The sequence below is a fragment of the Micromys minutus genome (assembly GCF_963924665.1).
Source record: "Micromys minutus genome assembly, chromosome: 31".
Lineage (NCBI taxonomy): Eukaryota > Metazoa > Chordata > Mammalia > Rodentia > Muridae > Micromys > Micromys minutus.
In genome coordinates this window covers 24,135,859-24,163,514 of record NC_137966.1, presented here as the reverse complement: position 1 = coordinate 24,163,514, position 27,656 = coordinate 24,135,859, and the positions used below count along the sequence as shown (strand labels likewise).

Sequence of the window (27,656 nt, the reverse complement as noted above, 5' to 3'; positions counted from 1 at the left end):
CCCAACCCTGGCCAGCAGTTCCTTGGCAGCAAAAGAAGTTAAGGGAGGCCTGGGGGTGTGGCTCGGGTAGAGCTTGCCTAGCATAAAAAGTTCCAGGTTCCATCCCAACCCTGAGCACCTGAGTATGACCCGCCCATCCTCAGCCTACCTGTGACTTCATACCGCTGGCTGTGGAGGTCAATTATAAACGCACTGCTTACTTCCTGCCCCAAATCACCAGGAAGCCTCTTTGCTTCCTGCCTAATGGCTTTTTCCACAAAGCAGAAGAGATCAGACACCAAATATGGCAGTCTAAAAGCCATTAGCACCCAAAGAGAAGATAAACAAAGTTGGTGGATTATGGCCATGCTCAACCATCCCAAAGCACCCCACCTACCCACCTACCCCACAAGTCCTCCCTCCCTCCCTCTTCCTCCCTCTCCCCACCCCCATCCACTGCAACTTCTCAGGATCAGCTCCCAAGTATGGAGAACAAACTGAAACAAATTGCGCAGTTCACCTAGGAGGCCATCCCGCAACACTCAGGCCTCTGGGTTTTACCACGTCATCAGCTCTGGGGCCTGAGAAAGCCACAGGAAAGCTTCCAGCTCCCAGAGGGGCCTCCCCAAGGGTTCTGCAGTCTATCCTCTGTGGACCAGGTGAAGAGTGACTTTTGGGAAGAACTCACAGGGCATGCCTGGCTCTGCCTGCCTCAAAGACTATAAGCTTTCTATAACTATCATGGGACACAGCCAGGCTGTCCCTGCACATGGGGATCCCAGCTAGGACCTGTGCCACATCTAGCTTCCCTGAGCTTCTTGATAACTCTGGACACATGAAGAAAGGGAAACTGAGGCAATGAGACCATAAAGGTTGCATGGGAATGAAACAGGTCACCTCACAGAGGGCCCCCTCACCACACAGCACAGTCACCAGTACGGGTGACCCAGGACTGGTAATACTTCATCAGGGGAGACTGGAGCAGTGGTTCTTCCTAATGCTGCAAGCCCAGCCTATGCAGCAAACAGCTTTACTTGCTACACCACTGTGACAACTTTTTCTTTTCTTTTCTTTTCCTTTTCATTGGGGGAAGGGGCAGAATCTCCCAGACTAGGTGAGCATCTATTACAGACAAGTGCTATATCCAGATTTCTATGTGGATACTTCATGCTTGTGTTAGAAGCATTCGGCCCTGTTTTTGCCCCACTCCAAGTCCTTGGCTTTTCCAATGATAATCTCACTGCCCTGAGAATGGGTCCGTTACTGAGGCAGGTCTCCTCCTTCACCTGCTGATAACCATGTCCTCGGCTCACCTCATCCCTGTGCTCCCAGAAACACATGCTTTGGCTCTTAACTGGAGCTGCTCCCCTAGTGGTAGGCTGAGCAGTATCTCCATGCACAGATAGCCACAAAATTACACGATTACAAATCTCTGAACCAGACACATACTCTCCTTGAGATTCCGTTCTCCCTTATGTAGTTAGCTGCCTCTACTACACTCTTAACTCCCCTCCCCTGAATAAACTCTATTCTACACTATACTGTGTGGCTGGTCCCACAGCGGGAAGGGATTCCCAACATGGGTTCCCCAGAGGCATCCATCCCCCGTTCCCCCGTGCCTCACCACACCTCATGGAGCATATCCCCCCCCCCCCTCACTTCATCCTTTTCCTAACAGTGTTGCCGAAACCCAAAAAAAACCTCTTTTTTTAAATGCATTCCCCGTATGCTTGCCTATAGCATGCTAGGCTCCGAGTTCATGCCCTGAGGATAAAGAAATGGTGACCAGGAACTAGCTACAAGTTTTTAAAACCACATACACAGGACTATAACCTATAAGCACAGTAAGTGCTGCTGTCACAATTAGAGACTGAAGGTCTCAGTGGCCTCTGTTCTGATTACATTTTCCCCAGCCTGGAACACGATAGAAATGCTGGGAACTAGAAGACTGAAGGGCCCAGCTAGCAGCAGAGTCCACAAGGGGCAGGTCTTTAAAAGCTATACACTGTCCTGATGCTGGCCACACTTCCTGACCTCTGCCCTGCCCACCACCATGCGTATCCGTAGTCACACCCTCTCTGCTGTGATGTCTAAGACCCTCCAAACCCAGGAACTAGAGCAAGCCTGCTGCCCCCAGTCAGCAAGGAAAAAAATAACCAATACAACTGTAAAAAGGGGGGGCTACTGGAACCAACTCTGCTCTGTTTTGGGACTTGGTGGGAACCAGGAAGCCAGTTCCCATTTCAGAAGGGGCAGGACAGCTGGCTCTAACAAAGCCACCAGACGTGGAAGATCTCTTTTCATCCTCAAAAGTAAATATGGAGAGGTTTCCCGCCCTTTGTGGGCAATTATACAGTAAGAACACTGCCAATTTTCTATTTTAAAAAATGTTGAATTCCGGTGCTTTTTGAATTGTTATAAGGGGACACAGAGAGGGAGGGACTTCCAATTATTTATGTCAAAATCTGTAAAAATAAAGACTTTTTACATCTAATTGTGGGTGACACTTTATTAGAACATTCCCTAATATGCAGCTCAAGCTTCTAGCAGGAAGAAGCCACAGCCAACATTCAAAGCCAAGGAGGCAGGAGGACAAGATTCCAACAGTCATACAGATTGCCTTTTGTCTGTCTCCTTCAGAGCCCAACGGTCTGCCTTCCTGTCACATTGCCTGACTACAAGAAACCACACAGAAAGTTTAAAGCCACATTTAAACATTCATTGCAAAGACTGAGAGCGAAAGGCAATCCTCAGGAAGAAGCCTTGGGATTGCCTGCACTGCCGTAGGGCAGGAGACCACAGAAACCGAGACAGGAGATACAAAGGAGGCTTAGGAAGAACACACTCTAGCCCTGGAAATGCAGTGAGCAGCCTCCTTCAAAGTCCTTGACTGCAAACAGCCCCATCTGAGCCAAGAAAGAAGGAAACGACCACAGTAAAGGATATGACCACAAGGGCATTCCGTGGCAGTCACAGAACACCAAAGGCATCCGGTGGCCTCGAAGAGCAGATGTCAGGGACTATCCAGACAATGGCAGGCAGACAGACCCACACAGAACCACAGCACTCGGTGCAGAACCTTATTCCTAACACTTAGCCTGCCACCTCCCATCGCCTGAGGAAACAGCAGCCCTGATTCACTGCTGCTGTGGGGCTAACCTAACCGAGTGACATATAAGAGACAGAGAATCTGGAACACGTAAGTCATGAAAAATTAACATATTTATACACACACACACACACACACACACACACACACACACACACCACTATGAAATAAACCTTAGGAGCTGAAGGGACAGCTCAGCCTTTAACAGAGCATTAACACCCTTGCAGAGGCGCAAGTTCAGTTCCCACAACTCACATTAGGCCACTCGTGCACACCCCTAACTCCAGCTTCAGGGGGTCCAACATCCTCTTCTGACCTCCACGGGCAACTGTCCTCATGCGTGTACACACATCATTTAAAGACAAATAAGTCTGAAAATTCTTGTGTGTTATGAACCACTGGAGCTGTAGTGTGTGTGAGCTACATCCACCTCAGCAGCAGTCTCTATGGAGAACACTGTAGGAAGAGCCTGAGAGAAGCCTATTGGCCCAAAAAGTCCGGAGAAGGAAAGCCATGGTCACGTGGCTGCATAGCTAGGAAAGGGGAGAGCTTCCAAAGGTGTCCCTCCATAGAAGCAGAGAAATAACCTTGACCTGACTATCTACGTATCCTTCTCTCCTGGTCAGAGAGAAGGATACAGTGATGCTCATGTGAGACCAGGCCAAAGAAGACTCTCCCACACTGTCTCAGTGCACCTAACTCTAAACTGCTGCTTTTGGGATTACAGAGATGGAGACAGGCACAAGCAACTGCCCAACCAACAGTGGCTGGGGATCTAGGACACACTGGGCACTGGGGACATTGCACAACGGACATCAGTCCTCATGAAGGCAGCAAGGAGAGGAAGGAAGTCTATGGTCAGGAGAACACAAGAGGAGACCAAACTCAAAGGGAAGAAGGCACAGGCTGCTTTGAGGGCTGAGGATGTTCTCCGCTCAGAGGTCTGTGGGTACCAGTTACCCCAGCAGAGGAAATGGTACAGACAGTCAGAAGGAAGCAGGCAGGATAGATGTACAGGCCAGAGAAAGGATGAGACTGCTATGGGCTGATCTGTGTTTAAAGGGCAACATCCGAACCAACTCAAGTGGAATCATTGTGAAACTTCAGACTCAGACAGTATAGGGATGGCTGCTAACTTCACTACTGTCAACATAGTATAGAATGTGATTGTACAGATATGTTTCTGTTTCCTTCTGTGTTAACAGTAGGGGATTGAACTCAGAGCCTTAAACCTTCTAAGAAAGCACTGTACCACTGGCCTCCATGTCTACCCTGCTCATTAGCTTCTTCCATAAATCCTCACTGGTTTTCATATGAACTGTGCTAGCAGGATGGCTCAATAGTTTAGGATACACCAAGCTGATGACCTGAGCCTTGGGGTGCACATGGCAGGAGAAAAAAAAAACAAAAACAAAAAAAAAATTGAATCCAAGACGCTATCCTCTGATCTCTACATATGCACCAAACACACATGCATGAACCATACCTGCATGTACCCATACATGTATATACCACATATGTACTTATTACATGTACACCTGCAAATAAATAAGTATGATAAAAACATTTCTAATTCAGCAAGGCTTGTTGGTACACACCTTTAATCCCAGGCAGGCAGAGGCAGCCAAATCTGTACGTGTTCAAGGATAATTATTTGGTCTACATAGTGAGTTTCAGGACAACCAGGGCTATTTAATGAAGCCATATCTCAAAATGTATATGTCACCAATAATTTAAAGACAATGCATTTAGGTTGTTCTTTAGGTTCTTGCTATAGTTTGAATATACGGCAGTGTCCCCACAAGCTCATGTTCTGAATGTTTATCCCCAGCTGGCAGTGCTGTTGGGGGTAGGGGGTACGTAACCTTTAAGAGGCCGAGCCAGGATCCTGTAAGGGAACTAGGGACAGGCCCCTGAAAGTTCGAGCACTTGTTCTCTGCTTCTTGGGCTGCCACAGGCTACTGCGGCAGACAGGGGTGGTTTGCCACGCCTCCCCTGCCACACTGGACCTCAATTCTCCAAAACCCAAATAAGCCTTTCTGCCTTTAAGCTCTCTGTCAGGGATTTGGCCAAAGCAATGCAAAAATAACTAATAAGGTTCTCTATCCCCCCCCCCAAAAAAAAACAACAACAAACAAAGCAAAAAAAACAGGCAAAGCCAGAGCAATGGCAAGTTAGGTAAAGGTGGTTACGGCAGACAGGGCCAGAGGCTTGGTGCGTGTGCTCAAGACAGTCCTTAACAAAAAGTCAAGCAGCAGGAAGAAATATTCTGGGGGTTAGGGATATACCTCCTCAGAACAGAACTTACATAGCATGTACAGGTCCTAGTTTCAATACCCAGAACTCTCCTAATTTTTTTTTTAAGTAGCCAAGTAGCTAGGTAGCCAAGAAAAGTCATCTTGGCCTGGGCTATGCTCCTCTGGAAACCAAGGTCACATGCCAATTAGCAACAGGGAAACATCTGCCTCATCCTTCCATCACCATCTCTAACGTGGTCGGTAAGTCCTGCTGTAGAAAAAGGAGTCAAGACAAATTAGCCTCAATTAACCCAAATCACAGGCTTCAGCCTAGCCAGTGGCCCAGGAACAGCCACTTCTTCACAGCCTGGGGCCTTCTGACACTGTTACCTGAGTAATTACAAAGGAATGACTGTGGCAAGAGATGTGCTCACCAAGCAACAGTTTACTTCATCAGCCACCATTCTGACCATAATACCACAGGGACTGTGCTTCTAAAGTTGTAGCGCCAACTCCTGTGCTAAGACCTAACGCTTCACAGCCCTAGGTAACAAAGGGGTGAGTCTCCTATGGATTCACGCTGGCACCAGTGCAGACCTGGGCAAAATCTGGTCCCTATCTGCAGCTCTGTACAAATAACCCGTTCACATCTTGATCATCCACACGTAAGACAGACAACAGATCTTTTGGGGAAACAGAGCCTAATCCAAGAGCCACACAACCCAAACCAGGATTAAGGTGTTGGCTCTACTCCTGCTTCAATCCTGCCTGAAGCTAGGACTCTCCTGTGGGAACCACTCACCCTCCTGCCCCACCTCCACTTCCAGCCTTACACTAGCTTCCTTTCACTCTGGACCAGGAATGAACAGAAGGAAACCTGTGTTCAATCAGATCAGAGCACTGGTGTCCCTTCACCATTGCCACTGTCCACAAACCTAGATCCCACCACATTTAGATATGAAAGTCCCCACAAAACTCATTGCTGAAGGAGTCGTTCCTGGTGTAATTTCTGTTGTCTGGGGCTTTTCTGAAGTGAGTGGAGCATGAAGGCTCTGCCCTGGTCAGTTACTGACTGATTCTCGTATAGAGTCATAATCTGATGGCACTACAGGGTGTGGGGTGGAAACCAGGACACAAGGTCTGGGTAGAGAAGGCAGGTTACTGGGGACAAGTCTCTAAAGATTATACCTTGTACCAGCCTTCTGTTGTCTGCTTTCAGACACCCTAAGGATGGCTGCCTCATCAAGGCTCAGAGCAATGGGGCCATCCCCATGGGCAAAACTGAAACCAGGAACTAAGGTAGACCTCCCTTCTTCCTTTCCTCCAGTGTCTGTCACAGCTGACTAGCACACACCCAACTCCTCACTAGGACCTGTGAGACTGTTCCCAGGCCCCTTTCCTCACTCCACCCTGGCAGTCTGTACTAGTCATAGAAGCTACCTGTGGCTTCAGGATGGCCTCTTCTCTTCTCTGCCTCTCTCCCTCTCACAAGCGTCCTATCTGTCTAGAATGCTCCTGTTGGCCTTCCAGAACAGTATCCTTGCACTGACAAACCATCGTTGAGTGAAGGTAGCAGCGAAGACTCATGGATGCCATATTACCTCAAGCACCAGGCTCCTGGCCTACAGGGTCTCACTTCACTTCTGACATGAGTAAGGCTCCTTCTAACTGCTGTCCCTATTCATAAATTTAAAGCATCATGGATGGACATGGTGCTGCACACTTGTAAACCCAACACTTGGGAGGCTGACGCCACAGATCACACGGTACCCTGGAGCACACAGCAAGAACATATAACTAAGCTGAATGGGGACAAGCTTGCTTGTCCAAGGTCACAAAGTGAGCAAAAACTTATGGCAAAACTGACTGTAAACCCTGACCGCCATCATAGTGACAATGAACTCACAGCACTGTTCCCAGGACTACGTCACAGCCAAGACCCTGACAAGCCGACTTCTCACAGGAGGGCTCTCACTATGTGCCTGGCAGAGAAGGCAGGTCACTGTCCTCTGGACTGACATTCTCTATTCGTAAACCAGGAACCCCATCAGGTCAGCCTCGGACCTCTGAGAAGGGAAGGCCTGCAGAATTACAACTCCTCAAAGAGATGACACGGGTCAACGAAATGCATCACCAGGCACGTGCAGCCATGGCTGCCATCCAGGACCACATGGCGGAAGGGGAGAACTGACTCCAGGAAGATGCTCTTTGACCTCCAAATGTGTTCTCTCTCACACACACATGCGCACACATACATGTGCCTGTATATGCATGCATGCACATACACAGGTGTGTGTATATACACATGCATGCATACACAATATTTTTAAAATTTAACACAAAGAAGTTGGTGCTGGAGAGATGGGTCAGCAGTTAAGACCATTGGCTGCTCTGGCTATAGGACTCAGGTTTGGTTCCCAGCATCCACAACTATCTGTAGTTCCAGTTCCAGGACATCAGATGCCCTCTTCTGCCTTACTAGATACCAGGTACTCACATGGTACACATATGTACATTTAGGCAAATAACAGAAAATAAAAGTAAATATTTTTGAAAAGAAGGAGGAGGAGGAAGAAAAGGAGGAGACAACACACTCTTTGCTGTGCTGAGATCTGAACCCAGCCTCATTCATGTCTAGCACTTTTCACTGAGCTAAATCACCAGCTCTGAGACACGTTTACCATCTCTGATTTTGTCTTCCTTTGGCCTGAAGAGACATGCAATATTGGGAAATTCAGAAGTTATCGTAGACCGTGAAATGACCTGAACTGTAAGCCAGAAACAGGAGGACAACACACAAGGGACAAATATTCAGAGGTTAACTCATTCAACAAAGACCTCCTGCATCCTAGTGCCCATGAAGCATCCTGCCTTGAATAGACTCATCAATGACCAAAAGAGACAAAGCCCTTGACCAAGCTGGGGTGTGACACAGAGGCAGAAACATACAAGATGAAAATGTCACACAAAACAAAAAGAGCAGCATAAAAATGCAGGGAGCAGGCACTGCTCTGTGGAGTCTGAAAGACAAAGAAACAGTGAGGAAAACTAAGGGAAATTGCCTCGTGAGAGTGTCTGAGCACTCAGTGCATGTGGAAGAATTCCTTGTTCCCTATCACAAGGAACTCAGGAGTATGGGTTCCGGGGCAAAACTTCCCCACACTGCAAACTACTTCCTCCTACATGTTAAGCAAACACTCTTCATGGTTTTTTAAGTGTCTCCTCAATAGCCCAGGCTGGCCTCAAATTCAGAATCCTCCTGCCTCAGTCTCCTGAGCACTGGGATTACAGACATTCACCACATGCCCAGCTCTGTGTGAGTTTTTAAAATTATACTTACTATTTTATGTGTAGTGTATGTGTACACACGCATGCATGCATGCATGCCTGTGTCATAGAGCACATGTGGAGATCTTTTAAGAACTAAATTGCTATGTTCCATCTGCAGTCTGAGGTGAACTTAAAGTCCCTAAGTTACAGACAGCAGAAAGTGCTAGCCCCTCCCAGCTGATGCTGCCACAATTCTCTGGAAACTGTAAAGTTACAGAGCCTCGGGAAAGAAGAGGGCATCTCAGGCCCCAAGTTATTCCTAAGCTAAGGCTCTGTGTCCTACAGCAATAGAAGGGAGATGTGGAACAAGGCCATGGCCTAGGGAAGGAGGAAACTGAGACGAAGGAACATTAATGCTGTCACCTTGAGCCCCCTAAGCACACCTGCCACGTGTGTCATCTGTGTCCCTAGAATCAAACTCAGGTTATCAGGTTTAGCCATAAGCACTTTTACCAGCTGGACCATCTAGTCCCCATACACAAGTGTACATACACACACACACACCACACACACGCTACACACACACCATATACCACACACCATACACACATACACACATACACACACACACACACACACACCTTGTCATTTCCAAGTGGTTCATTGGGATTTTTAAAGCCCAGCAGGCAACTTTCTGGGACCTCCAAGTGGATTTTTGCCTTGGAGCTGAGCATTTGGGGAGGTGAAGTTTGCATCTTGAAAAGAAAAGCATCTGAAGAAAGGTCTATCTGCATCAAATAAGCAGACTGACCCCTCTGAGGACTGCTAGCATAGAGCCAATGTGTGTCTGAGCCCCGGCTCCCCTTTGTGAAAACCTCTGAATGCAAACTTTGCAGCACAGGAAGTCTACAAAAATTCCAGAGCCACTAGACCTGACAGTTGTCTCTCTTTAAACCACACGGCTGCTGTGGCCAAAAATATCTCCCCTCTGCCAAGCTTCCTGTTGCTCACTCTTCGGCTCCAAAATAGCAAGAAGCGGCTTGGCAGTGATGTCATACTGCCACTGTCACTGCCTTCAGGGCACTCACATGCTAACTATATTTAAGACCCAGGCTTCATGTCAGGGACACAGAAAATGTCTACTTGTGAGCCGAACTGTACTGCAAAGATTTGAAAAGTTACTTTCTGTGAATAAGCAGGTTGCATATGTTGCCTTCTTTCAGGGCAGAGGAAGAGCCCAGTGGTCAACAGCAAGGAGCTTCAGCCCCTCGTTCTGTTCCCATAGCAGCAACATCTCTGTTATCCCTCCACGCTGCTCTGTAAATTCTGTCCTCTAGGTCCTCCCTACCTCCCATTAGGAAGGCAGCCCGATGAAACACTAAAGAACAGTGACCACGCTTCGAGGGCTGGCTCGTATCTCCTGGTTCTGGCGATTTTATCTCCTCCTGCTTCTGCACTTTTGAGTGTGAAAGAGACATTTTGGATACAACTCTTCCACTCCTCCCAGAACCACTGCAGGCTTCTCATATCTTGATGAACTGCCTAGAAGGTGCTGCAGCTTTTGTGGGAAACACCTGTACTGGGTCCTAACAGGTCTGATGTTCACATACATAATGTGAGCACATGCTTGCAAAGGTACACACACAAATACAACTTCCTACTCACCCCCAAATTTCAGTCCCTCAACAAAGCCCGAGTCTAAGAAAACAATTTAGAATCAGCAAACAAACAAACAAACATCCCATGGCTTTATCCACTGCCTGAGGTTGCCTGAGCAATGCCTAAGGCGTTCCCACCCTCTTCCCACCATGCTGTGCTCCATGACTTCCCATGGAGAAGTGCCCGGAAAGCACACACTGACTCTCAGCTAAGAGAGCCTCACTGCTCCCTTGGTTTGAGAAGAAACTTACACATTTTCAGGTCAAGAAAAAATGTCTGGCCTCTCCACCTTTCTTCCTCAGAGGGAATCTAACCAAACTCCACCTTCTAAGACCCAAGTGCAGGAGTCAAGCAGAGGTGAACCAAGCAGTACCAACACAGGTAGTGAGTGTGTCCTACTCAGTGACCTAAGAAAGGTTCCTAGCTTGTTCCACTACAACCACCGTGCTGTGACTATGGGATCCCACTAGTGAGATCACACACAGGAAAGAAACAGAGGGACGGAGAACTGTGATGCAGAATCTTCATTACAGCGGTCACCTACAGTCTCATGAAAGTAGATGTGGACTCAGAACTCACACGGCTGGGTAGCACTGCAAACACTATGACACGCCACACAGCTTCAGCAATCACAGTGAACCGGTCCACTCACAGCCTGCTCGGAGAGTGTAGTTACAGTCAGACTCTTTATTGCAAAAAGACTGTATTAATCTGCTTTGCACTGTTGCAACACAGGGCCAAGGTGACACAGTACCCAAGTGACACAGCACCCAAGTGACACAGCGCCCAAGTGACACAGCGCCAAGGTGACACAGCGCCTAGGTGAGACAGCACCTAGGTGACACAGCGCCTAGGTGAGACAGCGCCAAGCACTTTCAATTAATTGTTCAACTATTCCATCCTGGTTTTTTGTTTTGAGAAAGGATCTTGCCACACAGCCCAGGGTAAATCAAACTTACTATATAGTCCAGGCTGGCCTAGCCTCCTGGTACTAGGATTACAGATGTGCATTGCCTGGTTAGGAAATCATATCTTAAAGCAAGCAAGTTAACAGTTCAGGGGTAGCTTCTTGCTACCAGTGTCAGGAGAGATGGAGCTGGGAGGGAGTCTCTACAAACCGACCTTAACCTTTCCAGGGGCAGCTCCCTTAGTGAGGCAGGGACCTCCCAGCAGACCCCTCCAAGGTTCCGCATCCTCTCCCAACACTACCATGCTGAGTTTCCCATGTATGACTCCTCAAGGGAAAACTATCCAAACTGTAGCACAAATCATGACCTTCAGAAATGCTCAGACCTTCACCCACAGCTATTGTACTCTGGGAATCAAGCTGAAGAAAAGACTGTTGGAAAACATGAATAAAGAAATGGGTTTATGAAAACTAGTGTGCTTGTGCTATACTCTAAGAACTTAGGAGGGAGTAAAGTACACCCTGATAAACAAGGGTGTTCCAGACACAGTGACCCCTGTGCACAGTGACTGGTGCTGATGCTGAGAAACAAGGTTAATTTCAAAGCTTCTGTACACTACTAGATCAGATTCTGTAAAGTGGATCTGTGGAGCTGTGTTTTGGAGGTCCTACGAAGTGATTGCTGATTCAGGCAAAGGGGTGAGAAGACAGGGGAGCTTTGGGAGAGCAGATCTCTTCCCAAGCAGCAGTGTTACAGCTCTTATGACAGAAGCTCTCAGAAGATGGAGTAATTGCTGCACACCTTTAATTCTGGAAAGGCCTCTTACATTACAGTTTTAGGCTGGTTCAGAGTTAGACAATAGGTGCTTCCTATTGGCTTGGCCTGAAGGTGGGGGGGAGGACTCATCTACATATTTGGGGGTGTGGTCCTGCTTCTGTCTTGAGCCTACATGACTCACCTGCAAAGGAGGGATTTGGAGCGTGACCTACTCAAACCCCTCTACAGGGGGCTCTGGGGGGCTGTAGTTGTGTGTTTGTGTGAAGGGGGGAGCTGATCTCCCCTGAGACTAGGAAGCTCCTGCCTTCCCTTAGGGTCCCCAGGGCTTCACTTATCTTGACTGAGAATCAGGGTACCCTTCACCGCCAATTGCCCCACATGAGTATGTACCTAAAGGTAACTAGCATAAAATGCCTCATCAACAATAATCTGTGTGTGTGCATGTGAAGACATGTGAAGGTCAGAGGACATGTGAGAGTTCACTCTCCCACCATGTGAGATCCAAGGATTAAGCTCAGAGACCACACCCAAATTTAGGAAATCTGTTCGCACCGGTAAGGACTATCAGTCACACGTGCCTCCATATACAGGGTACAGGGGCTATTTAAGCATGATCTAAAATCTGCATAGAAACAGAAGAAAACATAAAACATGACACAAAAATTGCAACACACAACTAATGGTGGCAGAAAGCTTAGAAAATGGACTTAAAGGACTAAGAATGAAGACAGTGGTTGTGTTGGACCCGTGGGTTGGGGACCCTCCCATTTGGGGTTGTTCCATAGCTTTTACAATTGCAAGGTAATTTTTTTAAACATAGAAATAAAAACTTTCTCAAGAAGTGTCAACTAGCCAGAGACGGTGGAATTCTGCTCTAGCTGAGCCTGACACACACACCTGCCATCCCAGCACTGGAGGAGCTAAGGCAGAAGGATCAGAATTGAAGACCGGACTAGGTCTTTTTAAGAACCTGCCCTATAAAGAATCCCACCATAGAATACACATGTGCAATTTTAACCTGTGAGCATGCAACTCAGTGTTGACAGAGCAAAGCATGAGCAGGCACAGGCTCAAGTTCACATACAGACCAGTAAACAAGCAAAAAGCCATCCCTCAAGTTGTTTATAGCTTACTTGAAAATAAAATATTAAGCAAAAATAAAAGAAGAATAAAAGAAACTAACAGAAACAAATTGATTCTCCATTGGTTCTGAAATAAAAATACCAAAACCTTCACCTGCCTGGAATGGGGACCAGTGACTGTCCCCTGGAGGTTACCAGCAGCCTCAGCATCCCCTGGAGACCCTTGGAAGTGCCAACCATCAGCTCTCCTGCTGCAGCAGAACTCAGACACTTCCATCACTGGGTACCCAGCAGTATGTTAACACCTGGCACCAGCTGCCAATCCTGGCTACAGGCTGGAATTTGCCTGGGTCTCGCCTCTAGAGAGTCTAACTTAATTAGTCTGGAAGGTGGCCTGGACCTAATAGTTCTGTAAGCTTCCCCTGGTGACTAAAATGTGCAGCCAGGGCTAAGCAGCATGTTTAGCTCTTCAACCCAGAGAATTCTTTATTAGAACGTTAGTTATGTCTGAGCAACACCAAGCCAGACGAACTCCAAAAAATTACTGTGGCCTTGAGGTGGATGAATAAATTACTTTCCTGCTGCCAGCTCTGGCTAAAGACACCTGCAGGGGCCTCTGGCTGGCATATATCAGCATTAGCACTTGCAAAAAATCTACAAGGGTAAGACTGTTTCACCCTGGCTTTCCAGAGAAGAAGCATTAGGCACAAAGTGCCATCTGCAATCCCACATCCACCAGGCGTAAGAGACTCCTGTGTGAATAAGTATTTCCTTAAAAGGGTGCCCGAGGCACCTCCCTCTACCCCAGCCTCAGACAGAGCTGACAATGGTAGCACACACTTGTAATCCTAACTCTTCCGAGGCTGAGGCAATGGGACCCTGAGCTTAAGGCCAGCCCAGGATCAAGAACATCAAGAACAGCCTGGGCTATCTACTGAGATTCTGCCAAAAAACAAAAAACAAAAAACTAAACAAACCTGAAGACTAAAGTAAACTGAGGAAAAACTAGTCTCACTCCTGCCTACATCATGCCACACTTCCACCTACATCATGCCACACTTCCACCTACGCACGCTTGCTGCACTGGAGCACAGAAACACTCAAACGGTTAACGTCTGTCTGTACCCCCACCCCATCCACCCCTCTTCAGTGCAAGCACCTAGGCTCACTCAGCCATGCTCTGCTTATTTCTAACCGATAAAGTTTAACAGAAAACAGCTGTTCTTTGAAGAGTCAACAAATAAACAAGGTAAACTACAGAGCCTTGAAGAACTCCAGCAGCACCAGACCGTGGGTGAGCAGTTTCCCCTAAGACATCTTGTCCCTGTCCTGATGCTTGGCCTAGCACGCAGGTCCCAACTTTTTAAGTGGATTTCCCTGCTCTCAGCTGCAAGTTAAGGATCTGAGGATGCTGCTGAGTATGGAGCAAAGGCAGGAGCTCATTACACCAAACAAAGGCGCCAGTATCCTGAAGGAGGGGAGGCAGAGGGAAGGGTGACTGGACACACAGTAGGTGCTCAGAAGATCATGTGGGAAATCAGGTCAAGAGGGTGACTAGACATACATTCTGCACTGTTTTTGAGATGGTCCTGAGAAAAGAGACAAGGGAAAGGTCTGAGGCAGGGTTCTCTTGGTGACAGCGCTGTCCCTTCAGGTGTGGCGTAAGTAGGCATGCCTGGCTGAGGCAGTACACAGTGCTGGGTCAGGCCAGCTGTAGAAGATGGGGTCCTCTCACAGATGCTAAAGGCCCCACATCTCCGCTGGGGTCTGCTGCACTCTGCATTTTCATTCCGTGTTTGTTATAAACAGCCACTCTGGATTTCTAAGCTTCGGTTCACCCTTTCCTAGAACTGTCCTGGCCAATGCAGAACAGGGTCTGCTTCTCATTCATTTCTCTTTCATATAAACTATGAACCAGCTTCCTAAATCACTTGTGTCCTCTGTATGTTATATTAGCTATGGACATTAGGAATGTCACTAAGGAGGTTTACAAAAAAGGAACAGCAAATCTGCTGGCATGAAGTCCAAAGACGGCAAAATAGACGACTAACAAGGTCCTAGAGCTCACATCTGTGAGACATAAACCACAGGAGGCAACAAGAGAGGAGGTGGCACAGGATGCTCACACTCTTGTCAGGTTCACTGAGGACTGTTGGCCCAAAGCCACTTCACAATACATTAATTTGGGACATCTAAAAAGCCTAAATGTGATGGGGAGGAACCACCATGGGAAGTCTACAGTCACTGCTGCCCATCAAGGGCCTCTCCAGCCCCACACTCACTCCTGCAGTTCAGAAAGGAAAGGATGCCACCTCCTGGATACAGGGAGCGTGTGAGCCAGGTCTGAGAGCAAGACATGTCTGCTTGCTTGGTAAAGTGGTTGGGCACAGCATAGCCAAGGTCTGTTATAGATCTTCTAGTCTCCATGAGAGAAGATCAACCCTAATAATGAAGCCAGAAGCAACCCTGATAATGAAGCCAACTGCAAGAAAAGGCGGGAGGATGGGGGGCTGGAGGAAAGTAGATGTGGAGAAACAAGTCTCCATCACAGCAGGAGTTCCCTGGCTACTCCACTGTCCTTCTTCAGAGGCCAGTCCTCTATGTGGACTCGTCATCCATGAATAACGGCTCTCACTAGCTAAAGCTGAAGTAGAAGCTTGAGGGACTTCCAGAAAGCCCCACTTCCCAAAAGGTGAGCAGAATAGTCTTGGAACAAGTAACAAACAAGTCCAAGAGCTTCCTAGAACTGAGTTATGACTACAGAAGAGGCCAGCGGGCATTCCTCAGAGATACTTGGGTCAGGTGACACCACCACCAGCCCCATAACACTTCCCTCCCTCAGCAAACCAATTTCACCAAGAGCTACTTGTGCCAGGCATTAGATCAGGCCAAGAGGGACCAGGTGAGCACAAGAGCATGCGCCTCCTTCAGGAAGCCTCTGGTGGCAGTACGCCATCACTGCCAGTAGTCACTGTTGTGCAGTGCGGTGCCTAAGCAACAAGGAGAGTCCTTGCCTGGGTAGGCGGAGATGCTGCTGGACACAACCTTCTGCTGGTGAATGTTCTTAAAGTGATGAGAAACAGAAAACCCAGCTCCAATTTGTCTCAAGAGCAATAGGGATTCATCAGCCCACACTGAGGCCTTTAAGAGTAGGTTGACCCAGCATCCCAGTATATCCTGAGACCCAGCTCTCTTGCCCACCACTCCCCATTCCTAATGCCTGCATACCCTCATGAGAACACAATGGCCTAGGCAGCTCTAGGCTTCACACACCAACAGAAAGTTACCTAGTGAAGAGAGCCATCCAACAGACAAGGGATGAGCTCCCACTAAAGTTCTGAAGACCCAGCCCTGTCTCCATGGCAAAATTAGACCACATGGCATTTCTGAAACAGTCCGGAAACCCTGCAGCAATCGTGCTGGGAAGGAGATTACCAAATGAGATATGTTAAACCTGAGCTGGTGCCTGGAAAAGTTCCGTTTCGGTCACTCTTGTGTAACTTTAATTTTTCAAATCCCATTTTTAATAGTCCTTAATCACATTAACCTCCCTTATAGCCCACCACCCACCAGAAGCAGTGGAAAAGAGAGGATACAGGCCATGGGCGTGGGGGTGGGGGTTGTGGGCCTGTTTAGAAAGGTTCTTTGGAGCAACTCCCATCTATGTTGTCTGGAAATCAGCAGTTCAGTTCACAGGTTAGCAGTGACAGCTCGATCCACTCACAAATACTTCACAGATGCACCAGCAGTCTGCTTTGGTGGAGTCAGGACAGCAAACACGAATCAGCAGCAGTGGCACCACCTAGCAGAGACAGCCAGGCCTCCGCCTTGGCACAAGTCAGCAGGAGGCACCAGAGACAACAGGAACGCCAGACGTTCTCAGCTTTGCCTCTCTCGGTGAAATGAAGATCAGCAAAGTGAGGCCAACAAGTGAGTCCTTTTTATACCCTCCAAACATCACGTGTCCTCCAGAGGTCTAGCCTCAGCACGTGTGTCTGTCTCAGTTGACATCACTCTGCTGATCAGTTGGAGTCTGCAGAAGCGGTGAAGCCGCAACACACCACCGGAAGTGTTTTGGTGCCTTTCTCTCTATGGAGTCCTGACAAATGGACCTCAACTACACAATAAAAAGCAGACCAATTCATGTGTGCTGCTAGCAAAGAATCCTTCATCACATGTCCTTTCACATGCTTGCTTTAGCAGAGTATCCTTTCTCTTCATCAGGACATCTGTGTCTGCTTCAGCTAAACTTTCCTTCACGAGTTCGCCTTAGCCTTTCACCTGTGTCCACTTCAGTGAAACACTCCTTCACATGTTTGCCTCAGCACAACTGACTTGTCAAAGAACCCTTAAGTTTCCACTTCACCTGACTGTCCTGGAACTTGATATGTAGACCAGTCAACCTCAAACTCTGATCTACCTGCCCCTGCCTCCTAAATGCTGGGATCAAGGCATGCACCACTATACCTGGCTTAAAATATATATCTTTTGATAGATACATGCCAGAGACAAAAGAAGATGGTCAGACCACTGGACTAAGTTCTTGGTAGATACATGTCAAGACAGAATATCCCCTATGTCCTTGTCCCAGAGAGCAGAGTCTAGAGTTCTCTGATGACCAACAGAAAAGGCAGAGCTTGAGCCTTCACAGACAATATGAGATTGAGAGCTTTCATTGAAAGCCAAAAATCCCACCACAGATGCTAAACGGGATCTGAGCAGGGCTCCGAGGTCCCTGGTCTGTCTCTTCCTATAAGTTATGTCACGAGGACCTCGATCTCACACACAGAATCATTGTGGAAGGTCTTACTGGCTACCACCCCAACGGGAACAATAAACAAGAGGGTACACACACACTGACCAGCCAGGGCTGGATCACCCAAGGAAGCTGACCTCCAAATGGAGGCCAGCGTCAAAGGCTTCAGGATGTTCTGGACAAAGAAAGAACTCCAAGACTTGGGTCAGCCCCAGAATCTAGAACTATCAACAAGCAAGGCATCAACCAAGAAGAAGGGGGATTCAACAGGATGAACCATGCAGGGCCTAGAGCTGGCCAGACACCGGAAGAGACAGCACCATTATACCCAAATGAAAAAGCCCCACAGGCTGACAAGGTTGAACATTTACCAGCTGGGGTGCATGGCGTTGTGCAACACTGGGGAGGTGGAGCCCAGCTAGAGAATGGGTGAAGGAGAGAGTCTAGGCTCAGCCCCTGCTGCTGACATGTAAGGAATCCTGCCACTATGCCTTCCCGTGATAGCTGTGACACCCTTTTCCATTCTCAGGTACCCCGCTCACGGAAATCATGGAAAATTCTAACCACTCGCTGTTTCGGGAAACTAAGTTTGGGATATGACTTGTCACACAAGAGACAGCTAACATGATGAGCAGAAACAGAAAATTTCAGAGTGACCCAATGACCTTGTGTGCGAGACTCAAGCCCTGACACAGCAATGCTAAGAGGTGGCCATTAGGACTGGTCAGGAGCTGGAGAGATGGCGCAGCAGCTAAGGGTGCTTACGGCTTTTCCAAAAGAACCAAATTCAGGTCCCAGCACCCATGTGAAGGCTTACAACTTTTAGGAACTCAGGTTCTAGGGATCCAATGCCTTCTTTTGACCTCCACAGGCACTAGAAATACACTTGGTACACAGACATACACAAAAGCTAATTATTTGGATACATACAAATGTAAATAATTTTTTAAAGATTTGCTACATTTATATGAGTACACTGTAGCTGTCAGACACACCAGAAGAGGGCATCAGATCTCATTACAGATGGTTGTGAGCCACCATGTGGTTACTGGGAATTGAACTCAGGACCTCTGGAAGAGCAGTCAGTGCTCTTAACCTCTGAGCCATCTCCCCAGCCCTTAAATACTTGTTTAAAAGAACTGATCAGGTTACAAGGGCTGCCCTCATCCATGACTTAGTACTAAACATATCTGTTACACAAGGTACAGCCCCTCAACCCTAGCCTTCCCGGCTTCTAGAACTACGAGGTAGTTATTTCTGTGGTGCTCTGCAAGACCAGGGACTGACACTTCCTTCAGATGGACTCCTGTAAATGTCGCCTTCTCTAGCTCTCTGCCGGCTGGAAGCAAGTCAGTGACTTACTGAGAGACGTGACTGACACGGCCATCAGGAGTGAGTGGCAGCCCGGCCCACAAAGGCTCTGCACAAATTATACACCCTTGGTCTTTGCTGAACCACAGCAGACGCTGAAAGTCATTAGCTTTGAGCAAAAGGAATAAGCAAATGCTGACTCTCCTCAGCGTGCTTCTGTTCCAGCACCATGCACCCGAGGCTGGGAAACACATGTGCACGCATGGGCCTGATATCACCTAGTTCTCCATCCATCCTGTCTTGTCGCTATCACAATGCACCTTTTGTTAGGATAGGTTTCAGGAACCTAATTAATAAAAAGTGATGGTAGCTAACATGTATTACTTTCAGACAAAGTATACTCACTGAACTGGCAAAAAATGGTCTCCCATGGTCTTTTTTTTATCCTTATGATAATTCATCCAAGTTTTCCCCCCATTTTACAAATAAAGGAATTTTAAGAAGTTAGGAACTCACCTAAGATCACATAACTAGTAGGAACAAAACTCTGACCCCTAGGTCCAGTTCCAGAACCTGTACCTTACACCGTTAAGCCACCTACATTATAGATCCTGCCACTGAGCTGGAGAGTGAGGTCAGGGGTTGGGGAGGTGGGGCAGCCTTGGATAGTCAGGGCCCCAGTGTGACTGTGCCACATAGTCCTCCTAGCTCCACCACCACCCCCCTACCACCGCCACCACCACCACCGCCAAGCAACAACTGCCTGAGCAGGTCTACTTGCCCACCAACGTGGCCAGCTGCTCAGGGGGATTTCTCCCATTTTCTCTTTTTGAAGAATTTGTCTGTTTCACAGATGTCCTTCTGAGATGTCAACTCCCAAGTACCTTAAACAGTTTTGGCATAACTGGGAGGCTTCACATTATAAGACCACAGCCTCTCTATCCCGTGTGGAGGATACATTTTCTCTAGGATTACCAAAGCTGAAAAAGCACTCCATATAAAACCTGCACAACCACTTGTCAAGAATCCAACAGCTTCCTCCTCTGTCCACATCAGTGGAGAAGACCATCCACTTCCACACAAGTGAGGAAGCAAGTGTGGGCAGAAGCTGAGCAAGTCACCCAGAAACACAATTTCCAGGAGGCTAAGCTGAATCCTAACACCAGACAACAGGATGAAGGGACCATAGCCCTACCCTGTTACAGATGTTCAAAGCCAGTGTCTCTGAAAACTTGAGTCGTTAGCCAGTATACACCACAGAATTGCAGTGAGGTCAGGTGAGAAGGAAGTGCACAACAGGAAGCGATCACTCTACCTCTGACTGCCTCTGACCTGGTTCTGATGCCCTAGAGCAGTCCTCTTCACCCTTCCTAACGCTGCGACCCTTGTTACAGTTCCTCATGGTGTGGTGACGCCCCACCATTAAATTATTTCTGTTGCTACTTCATAACTGTAATTTTGCCACTGCTATGCGTCATAATGTACACAGCTGTGTTTTCTGGTCTTTGTCAATCCCTGTGAAAGGGCATCTAGAAGAATCCACCAAAGGTCATGGCCCACAGGTTGAGAACCACTTCCTAGCTATTCCTAACAATACGTTAGGATGCAAATAGGAGAAGTTCAAGTAATGTCCCCCACAGGATCATGTGTCCCCAGGTGTGGGAGGTGTAAGGAGGTTGTGTTTAGAATATAGTCCAAGAAGCAGAAGTGGGTCTTAAAGATGGTACCCACATCTGGTACCAGTGTGAGCCCCCTGCCTCCTGCAGTAATGTCAGCAGCCACATTACCACTTCCTGTCAGCTGCAGTGATATCCTTCCCTAAGTGGCATCTGCTGAATGTTTAGTCACAGTAGTGAAGCAAGCACTGCCACAGCCAAGACGCCGCTCACATCTCCAAATGGGGAAAACTGGGAACAACCCAAACGCTAAACTGACTGATCAGTGTGGTCAATTTAATATGCTACATTAATTCAATGAAACGCCACACACAGGCGTACAAGAACAGCGAACCTCAGCCTGCCTTCAGTGAGAGGTGGCAGAGGAGGGAGATGAGGAGCGATGGGATGTCAGTTGCACATGCAGAGTCCACAAAGCATGTCCACGGGAGAATGCACTCAGGAAAAAGAATGGGTGCTTTCATAGGAGGCGGGACTTTTAATTCATCATGTCTTACTAAATAAGATATAAATGACATCACAGAAAAAATAATTAGTTCCTCTTAAATAAAAATAAGCTTAATAATATTTGTAATTAGAGAAATGCTCTTGAAGATTACCCTCCAGCCTAATGTTTCTCCTGTGATATTACAGGGCCCAAAATCTTGCTCCGCCAAGAACATAGGTGTGAGCTGCACCATTTACCACAATGCTGTGAGGTCCATTCAGCTCAGCACGTGTGAGGAACACAGTTTGCACATGCTTGCACCTTGACCTGCAAATCCAGGACCACTTCGAGCAAACACACGCAAGTGGGAACACAGTGGCAGACACTCGGGCTAAGCACTGGGGAGTATCACAGAAGACAAAAGCCTCCCTACTGTCTGCTACAGGCTGACTGGTTAACTCAGTCCCGATACAGTCAGACTGGAACACATCAGGAGCTACTAGAAAGAGGATGGCAACCCTGGGCACACCCACACCAGCACACCTGGTATGCAGTGTGAGTCCTGTACCAAAGAGGAGAGGAATACTCATATGTGCATATATCTGCCTCGTGCACACAGAGAACCCCGGATTGGTTGTGGTTAAGACAGCAGAGAGAAAACTGAGTGGCAGGAAAAGGAGAACGCCCATCAGCTAACCTCCCGACTCTTACACACATGCATGTGTGTCCCTCATTCAAACAAGTGCCATCAGGTGAAAATGCACAAATGCAGCTTCCTTTGGTACTCCCTTTCTGTTTTGTTAGCAGTACAAGTGAGCTGTGGTGGCACATGCCTGTAATCCTTGTACTTAGAGACCGAGGCAGGAGAATGCCAAGTGTGAAGCCTGCCTGGGCTCTATACATAGCAAGACATTTCTAAAGACAAATGGGAAAGAAGGTATGTGTGGAACAGGCTCACAGGCTTGCCTCCCGCCCTGCCCATCTACCTGGCCAGCGCCTGGACCTTTGTGGCATGGCGCTCCTGCTGCTCTGTCGCCTTCCTCCTTAGGGCATCCACCTCTTGCCGGAGTGCTGCTGAGTGCTCCATCTCACCATCAAGGAGATTCCGCAGAGACCTGCAAAAGAGGGCCCCACAATTCAGAGGCTGTGCATGCAGCCCACCTGTGTAATGGTTCATCACTGCCCAGGGGCTCCACACAACCTCAGCACTTCCCCTTCCCCTAAGCCGATGTTAGCAAACAGCAAACAAAAGCCAAGAGCCGGAGCCCTGGGCAGCGCCTGTGCTCAGACTCTGGGTCCCTGCTCCTGGGATAGCTGAGACCAAGGGAAACAAGGAGCTAGCAAGTGCCAAGGAGGTGCTCTTAAAGACACTCCAGTCAAAGGCGTAGCATGTTGAACAGAAGCTCTGACACAGCCTCGTGGGTAAGAGATCTTACAAATGAAGGGTTTATATGGGCCAAATGAATACTCTGCAGCAGAAAAGCACAGAACACTTGCTCAGACTCCATCACACACGTCTTCCTGCTTCCACTGATGCCCACAGAGTGCACCACGACCCACAGTCCATTGGCACTGCCAGGAAAGTTGGCATGTATGGTGTTCTATGGAGTACATAGGAGCACAGCACAGACTAAGCTAGCATGTATAGCATCCTATGGAGCACATGTTAGCACAGCAGTACCTCATAACTTTTAGCTTTTACAGCATGCCTATTTGCATATACATTTCTACCCCAGAAAGTGACCAGGGTAGCAGCTGCAGGAAGGATCACAAGCTACCACCCTAAGGTAGATCAAGCATGGTTCTGCTTCACTGCACCTAAATGGCTATTTCCAGAAAACCAACTGTGGTGTATTTACAGGCCATATCCCGAGGGCATCTGCTGTGAACATAAGGAGGCATCAGATCCACCAAGCCCCACAGTGACCCTGTTGCCACCAAGCTCTCCAGGAGCTTGGAGAAGAATCTCCTCATGACGCATGCCACCCCCTGACAGAAACACCATGGGAGATTCTGCCTGGGAAAAAGAAATCAACACACAGTTGCTGTCATTCTTCCCAGGGGAAGATAAATCCATGGCTGCTTCCAAGACAATTGCTCCAGCTGGGTCAAGGAAATGAACCTGCAGTGGTGAGAAGTCTCTGGTGAGAGTTTGTGTTAGGTGGAAATGGCACTGTCTACACGCCTCCTAATAAGAGCCTCTTCTGTTTCAGAAATTACGCTTCTTTGCCTTCATATGTCTTCATGAAGGACAAAAAGCACCTTGTCTGCTAGACCCCAAATAAGGTCTCAGAGAGAGCTATGGCTGCTGTCACCAGAAGAGTGATAGATAGGAGAGTGACCTGAACACACTAGTGACCCCTCTGCGCACCACCCTGAGTCAGGCTGCCTACTGGCGCCCACGGGCTTCTGTGAATAACCTTGGGCAAGCCTACCACTGGCCACCAAAGCCTCAGCACAGCCTCTGGAGGGGAGAATAATCAACTTTAGACATTGCATGGTGGCAACTGGTAGTATCCAGTGTAGATTTCAATAGAGAAGGAAGAAAAAAATTAAGGAAACACTTTGCCTCTTGGAGTGGACCACTGGGTTTTGGCCAAATTAGAAAAACCCAAATGAAATGTTACCCTAAGTATCCGTAATTTGAGTGGGACTAGAACAAAGAATATAAACCCTCGGTGAAAGGTCACTTCGAGATGTCTCCTGGGCAGGGAGATGGATAGAAGTGGTGTGCCATATGTTCTTGAGATGATAAAGCTATGGCTGACCATGGATATGGATGCATATATCTGAGATTATATGAAAAATCACTGAAGTGTGTGGGTGGGGGGGGGGGGTGAGTGGGTGGGTGGGTGGGTGGGTAGGTGTGCACGTGCGTGCGTGCCATATCAGTGAGGACTGTCACCAAAAGGCTCTTCTTTCACATCTTTCTTGTTGGAAGGTAGCACCACTGTTTCTGGTTGTCCATCCCTTGCTTATATGCAAGCCACAGTGAAATATATATGCTGAAATGCTCCGTTCCAGAACAGTAAGAAATCTGTTATGATCCCAGCATCCATGTGAGGGAACTCAAACTACCTGTAAATCTTGCTTCGTGGCATCCAGTCCCCTCTTCTGGCCTACACACACACACATACACACACACACACACACACACACACACACACACGGAGGGATTAAAAGTAACAGTAAGGTAAGAAATTGTCAGTAACGGCTACAGCAGCAAGTCACCATTATCTCCACCCATTCTCTCCACCACTGGGGACAGAATGTCAGGTCAAGTGACAGCCAGGATATCACAGTACCCGTTCTCTTCTTCTAATTCATCCTTTCTGTTCATCATAGCCACGATGGCTTGGCGCAGTTCATCTGAAGAAAGAAAGCAAAGGCATCATTTATGAGCAGATGATTTCTGCTAAGCTGTCCCCTTGAAGCTTGTCCACAGTACATGCCATTACATATGGCTTACCTAGGTAAATTCCCTGTTCCCTAGCAAGAATTTTACAGCCTCTGAGACCCGATGGGCTCAACTGTTCATTCACCACCAAAACGGAAGGGCAATGTGAGATGAGAATTAATATTATGGTGGGAGGAAGGGTGAGTTCCTTGGGAACACACTCAGCTTGCAATTTCTGAGTGCTTTCCCAAGTCTCTCTTCCTGAACATCTTCTGTGAACAATAATATATTGCCTCTTACAGCTGTTCAACAGCCCAGACAGCAGACCAGGCAGTAGTGAACTCCATGCTTGTATAAAGACAGTCCATCAACATCAGTAAACATCTGGCTCTCCTACACTGCCTTCTGAGGTTAGCATACAGCTGACATAGGATGCTGATGTTCAATACACTGCACATATACTCAAGAAAGCCACTCTTCTGACCCTTCTACACGGGAAAGCACTCAAGGACAGGCTGGCAACATGCACCACATGTCCTACCTCCATCCAGCTTCTCCACTGGTGCTATGCTCGTGCTGTGGGCATGGCCAGATTCTAGCTGCATCTCAAGAGCTAGAGATGTCAGCACTGTCTCATCTGTTTCTTTGATTTCCCCTTATGAGGTCTGCTATGCAGCACAGGGCCTAAATCACACATCTAATAGTAGTCTGTGACTATGTCCAAGAATATACACTATGTCCAGAACCAACTACCTGAGGTCACAGCATGGGTACTCAAAGGCTCAACGGCCAGCTTCATGTTTTAAGACCAGAGACACCGATGATCCTACCAAATATTCTCAATTTTAAAACTTTCACAAAAGAAAAAGTACCTAGAAAATGCCTTTCCATAAAAGTTGTTGATAAAAATTAGAGATAACAGAAGAGATTGAAGCTGGTGAACAAAAAGGATGTTAATCAAGTAGCCCTGAGAAACAGAAAGGAGGCCCTGGGATAAGGCCTAGGGCAAAAAACTGGCAAGACGGAGCCACTGACCGCCATTCATGCTCTGCCTGGACACACAATGGCCTGGGGCTCGTACATTCATTCCCTCGTTCATCCACCAAGAGCATAAAAGAGCCAGGCTCATACCTGGTCTGAGGAAGAAAAGGCCTTTGAGGAAGGTTCCTAACGAGGAACAATGACTACCACAAGCCCGTGTGAAGCTGAGTCAGTGAGGTATCCCTTCTGATGTGGCCCTGCTCCCAGCCTCACTGCAGAGTCCCAGCAAGTGTGGCCTTCCTTCAGGAAACCATGCCCTTCTCGCCCTCTCAGCCCCACATGAGAGTGAGGCAGGGAAGCCTCTCACAGGCTGCAGCAAGAAGCACAGAATGAACTCAAACACTGCTAGCACTTAAAATCTTATTCTAATTGAGAAATCTATAGAGGAAAAACAAAGCAAGTCATTTATCCCCATTCCATTTTTGCCATGAAGGAAAATAAAACTAGACAGATTCACTGTTCTATCAACAGCAGGCAGGATAAAGCATTCTGGGCTCAGTTTTCAGGCAAGCCAGGTTAATGCTGTGGGCGCTGTGGACACTGTGGACACAGGCTTGGCTACTCCTCCACTCCAGGACCTTGTGAATTCTAAATTCTCCTCTAGGCTTTCTTCCCCACTGGAAGTCTTGGCTAGGCCTGAACCACACATGAGTAAAGGAAGGGATGCTCACAGTCACCACCTGGGTCTGGAAGGCACAACATCTTCTGACTCAAAGCTGAGTGACATTCATGAGCGCCTGTGTGGTGCCTGAGGAAGGATCGGAGTGAAGCAGACGACAGGGGGCACTTCCAGCACCAGTGTGCACAGCACAGAGCAGCCTGGAGCAGTTAGGTCAGATGCTGCCACACCGACAAGCCCTCAACCCTCCGTGCTGCTCTGCCTCTCCCAGGGGGAAAGCTCATCAGCATGAGCACCATCCTGAGCCTCTGTTCACCCCCTCCCCAGCTCAGCCACAGCTACAGCATGTGTCTGCCTCAGAGGCCTCCTAGTGGTATTCAGATGGTCCTGACTACACTACTGTGCTACAACTTGTGGTCAGACTTTCCCTGAAGACAGAAGTTATTACACAGAGATATTATCTTAGATTTCCTGATCAGGACTTCCAACTTACATTCTACGAGAACCTGAACCCATCTGCCCAGGCCCTGGTAAGTATGTGCCTCTTTTGAGAAGCCTCTCTCTCTGACTGCCCTTGCCCTGCAGCATCAGGCATGAGACTGTGAGTCACCTTGTGTGGTGGTCAAATAGGAATGGCCCCCATGGACTCGTGTGTTTGAATGCTTGGCTCATAGGGGGTGGCAATATTACGAGGTGTGGCCTTATTAGAGGAAGTGTGTCACCCTGTAGGCAGGCTTTGAGGTCTCATATATAAGTTCAAGCTATGCCCAGTGTCACAATCTCCTGCTGGCTGCCTTCGGATCAAGAGGTAGAGCTCTCAACTCCTCTAGCACCACATCTGCCTGCAGGCTGCCATGCTTTCCACTGAGATGATAATAGACTAAACCTCTGAAACTATAAACCAGCCCCATTAAATGTTTTCCTTTATAAGAGTTGCTGTGGTCATGGTGTTTCTTCACAGCAATAAAACCCAAACTAAGAGACCTTGGTCTTCCCCATGTACACACAGCATGTTGAAAATAGAATCCACACCATCTGCAAGTCTCAGGTCTCTTCTCAATGCATGTTTAACCACGATGTTTGGTTTGATTCCAGAAAGACGAGTGGCCAGGGAGGCCATTCTGACCTAGCATCCGTACTCTAAACTATCAGCAAGTTCCAAGTGACAAACGTCATATTTTCTCTCATATGTGGAATCTAGATTTAAATTTGTGTGTGTGCCTGTGTGTGTGTGTGTGTGTGTGTGTGTGTGTGTGTGTGCGTGTGTAAGCAGGGTGAGAAGGTGATGAATGCATGCAGCATGAAGGCAGGAGGGGCTGTTTCAACAGAGGAAGGAGAGAAGCAAAGGGAGGGAGGGAACGTGGAAGGGATAATGATATATAATTATGCAAATAGCACAATGGCACTC

The 27,656-nt window shown here is 47.9% G+C and overlaps 1 protein-coding gene across 1 annotated transcript in view; it reads right to left on the bottom strand.

Moving 5' to 3' along the window:
- Positions 1-27,656, bottom strand: part of SNX29 (sorting nexin 29) — a 373,799-nt gene that overhangs the window by 243,133 nt on the left and 103,010 nt on the right. Inside the window, exons 12-13 of the mRNA XM_080942329.1 lie at positions 24,497-24,560; positions 22,178-22,306 (exon numbers count right to left, since the gene is read on the bottom strand). Of these exons, the coding sequence (XP_080798455.1) occupies positions 22,178-22,306; positions 24,497-24,560 (193 nt within the window). The remainder of the gene's footprint in view (positions 1-22,177; positions 22,307-24,496; positions 24,561-27,656) is intronic.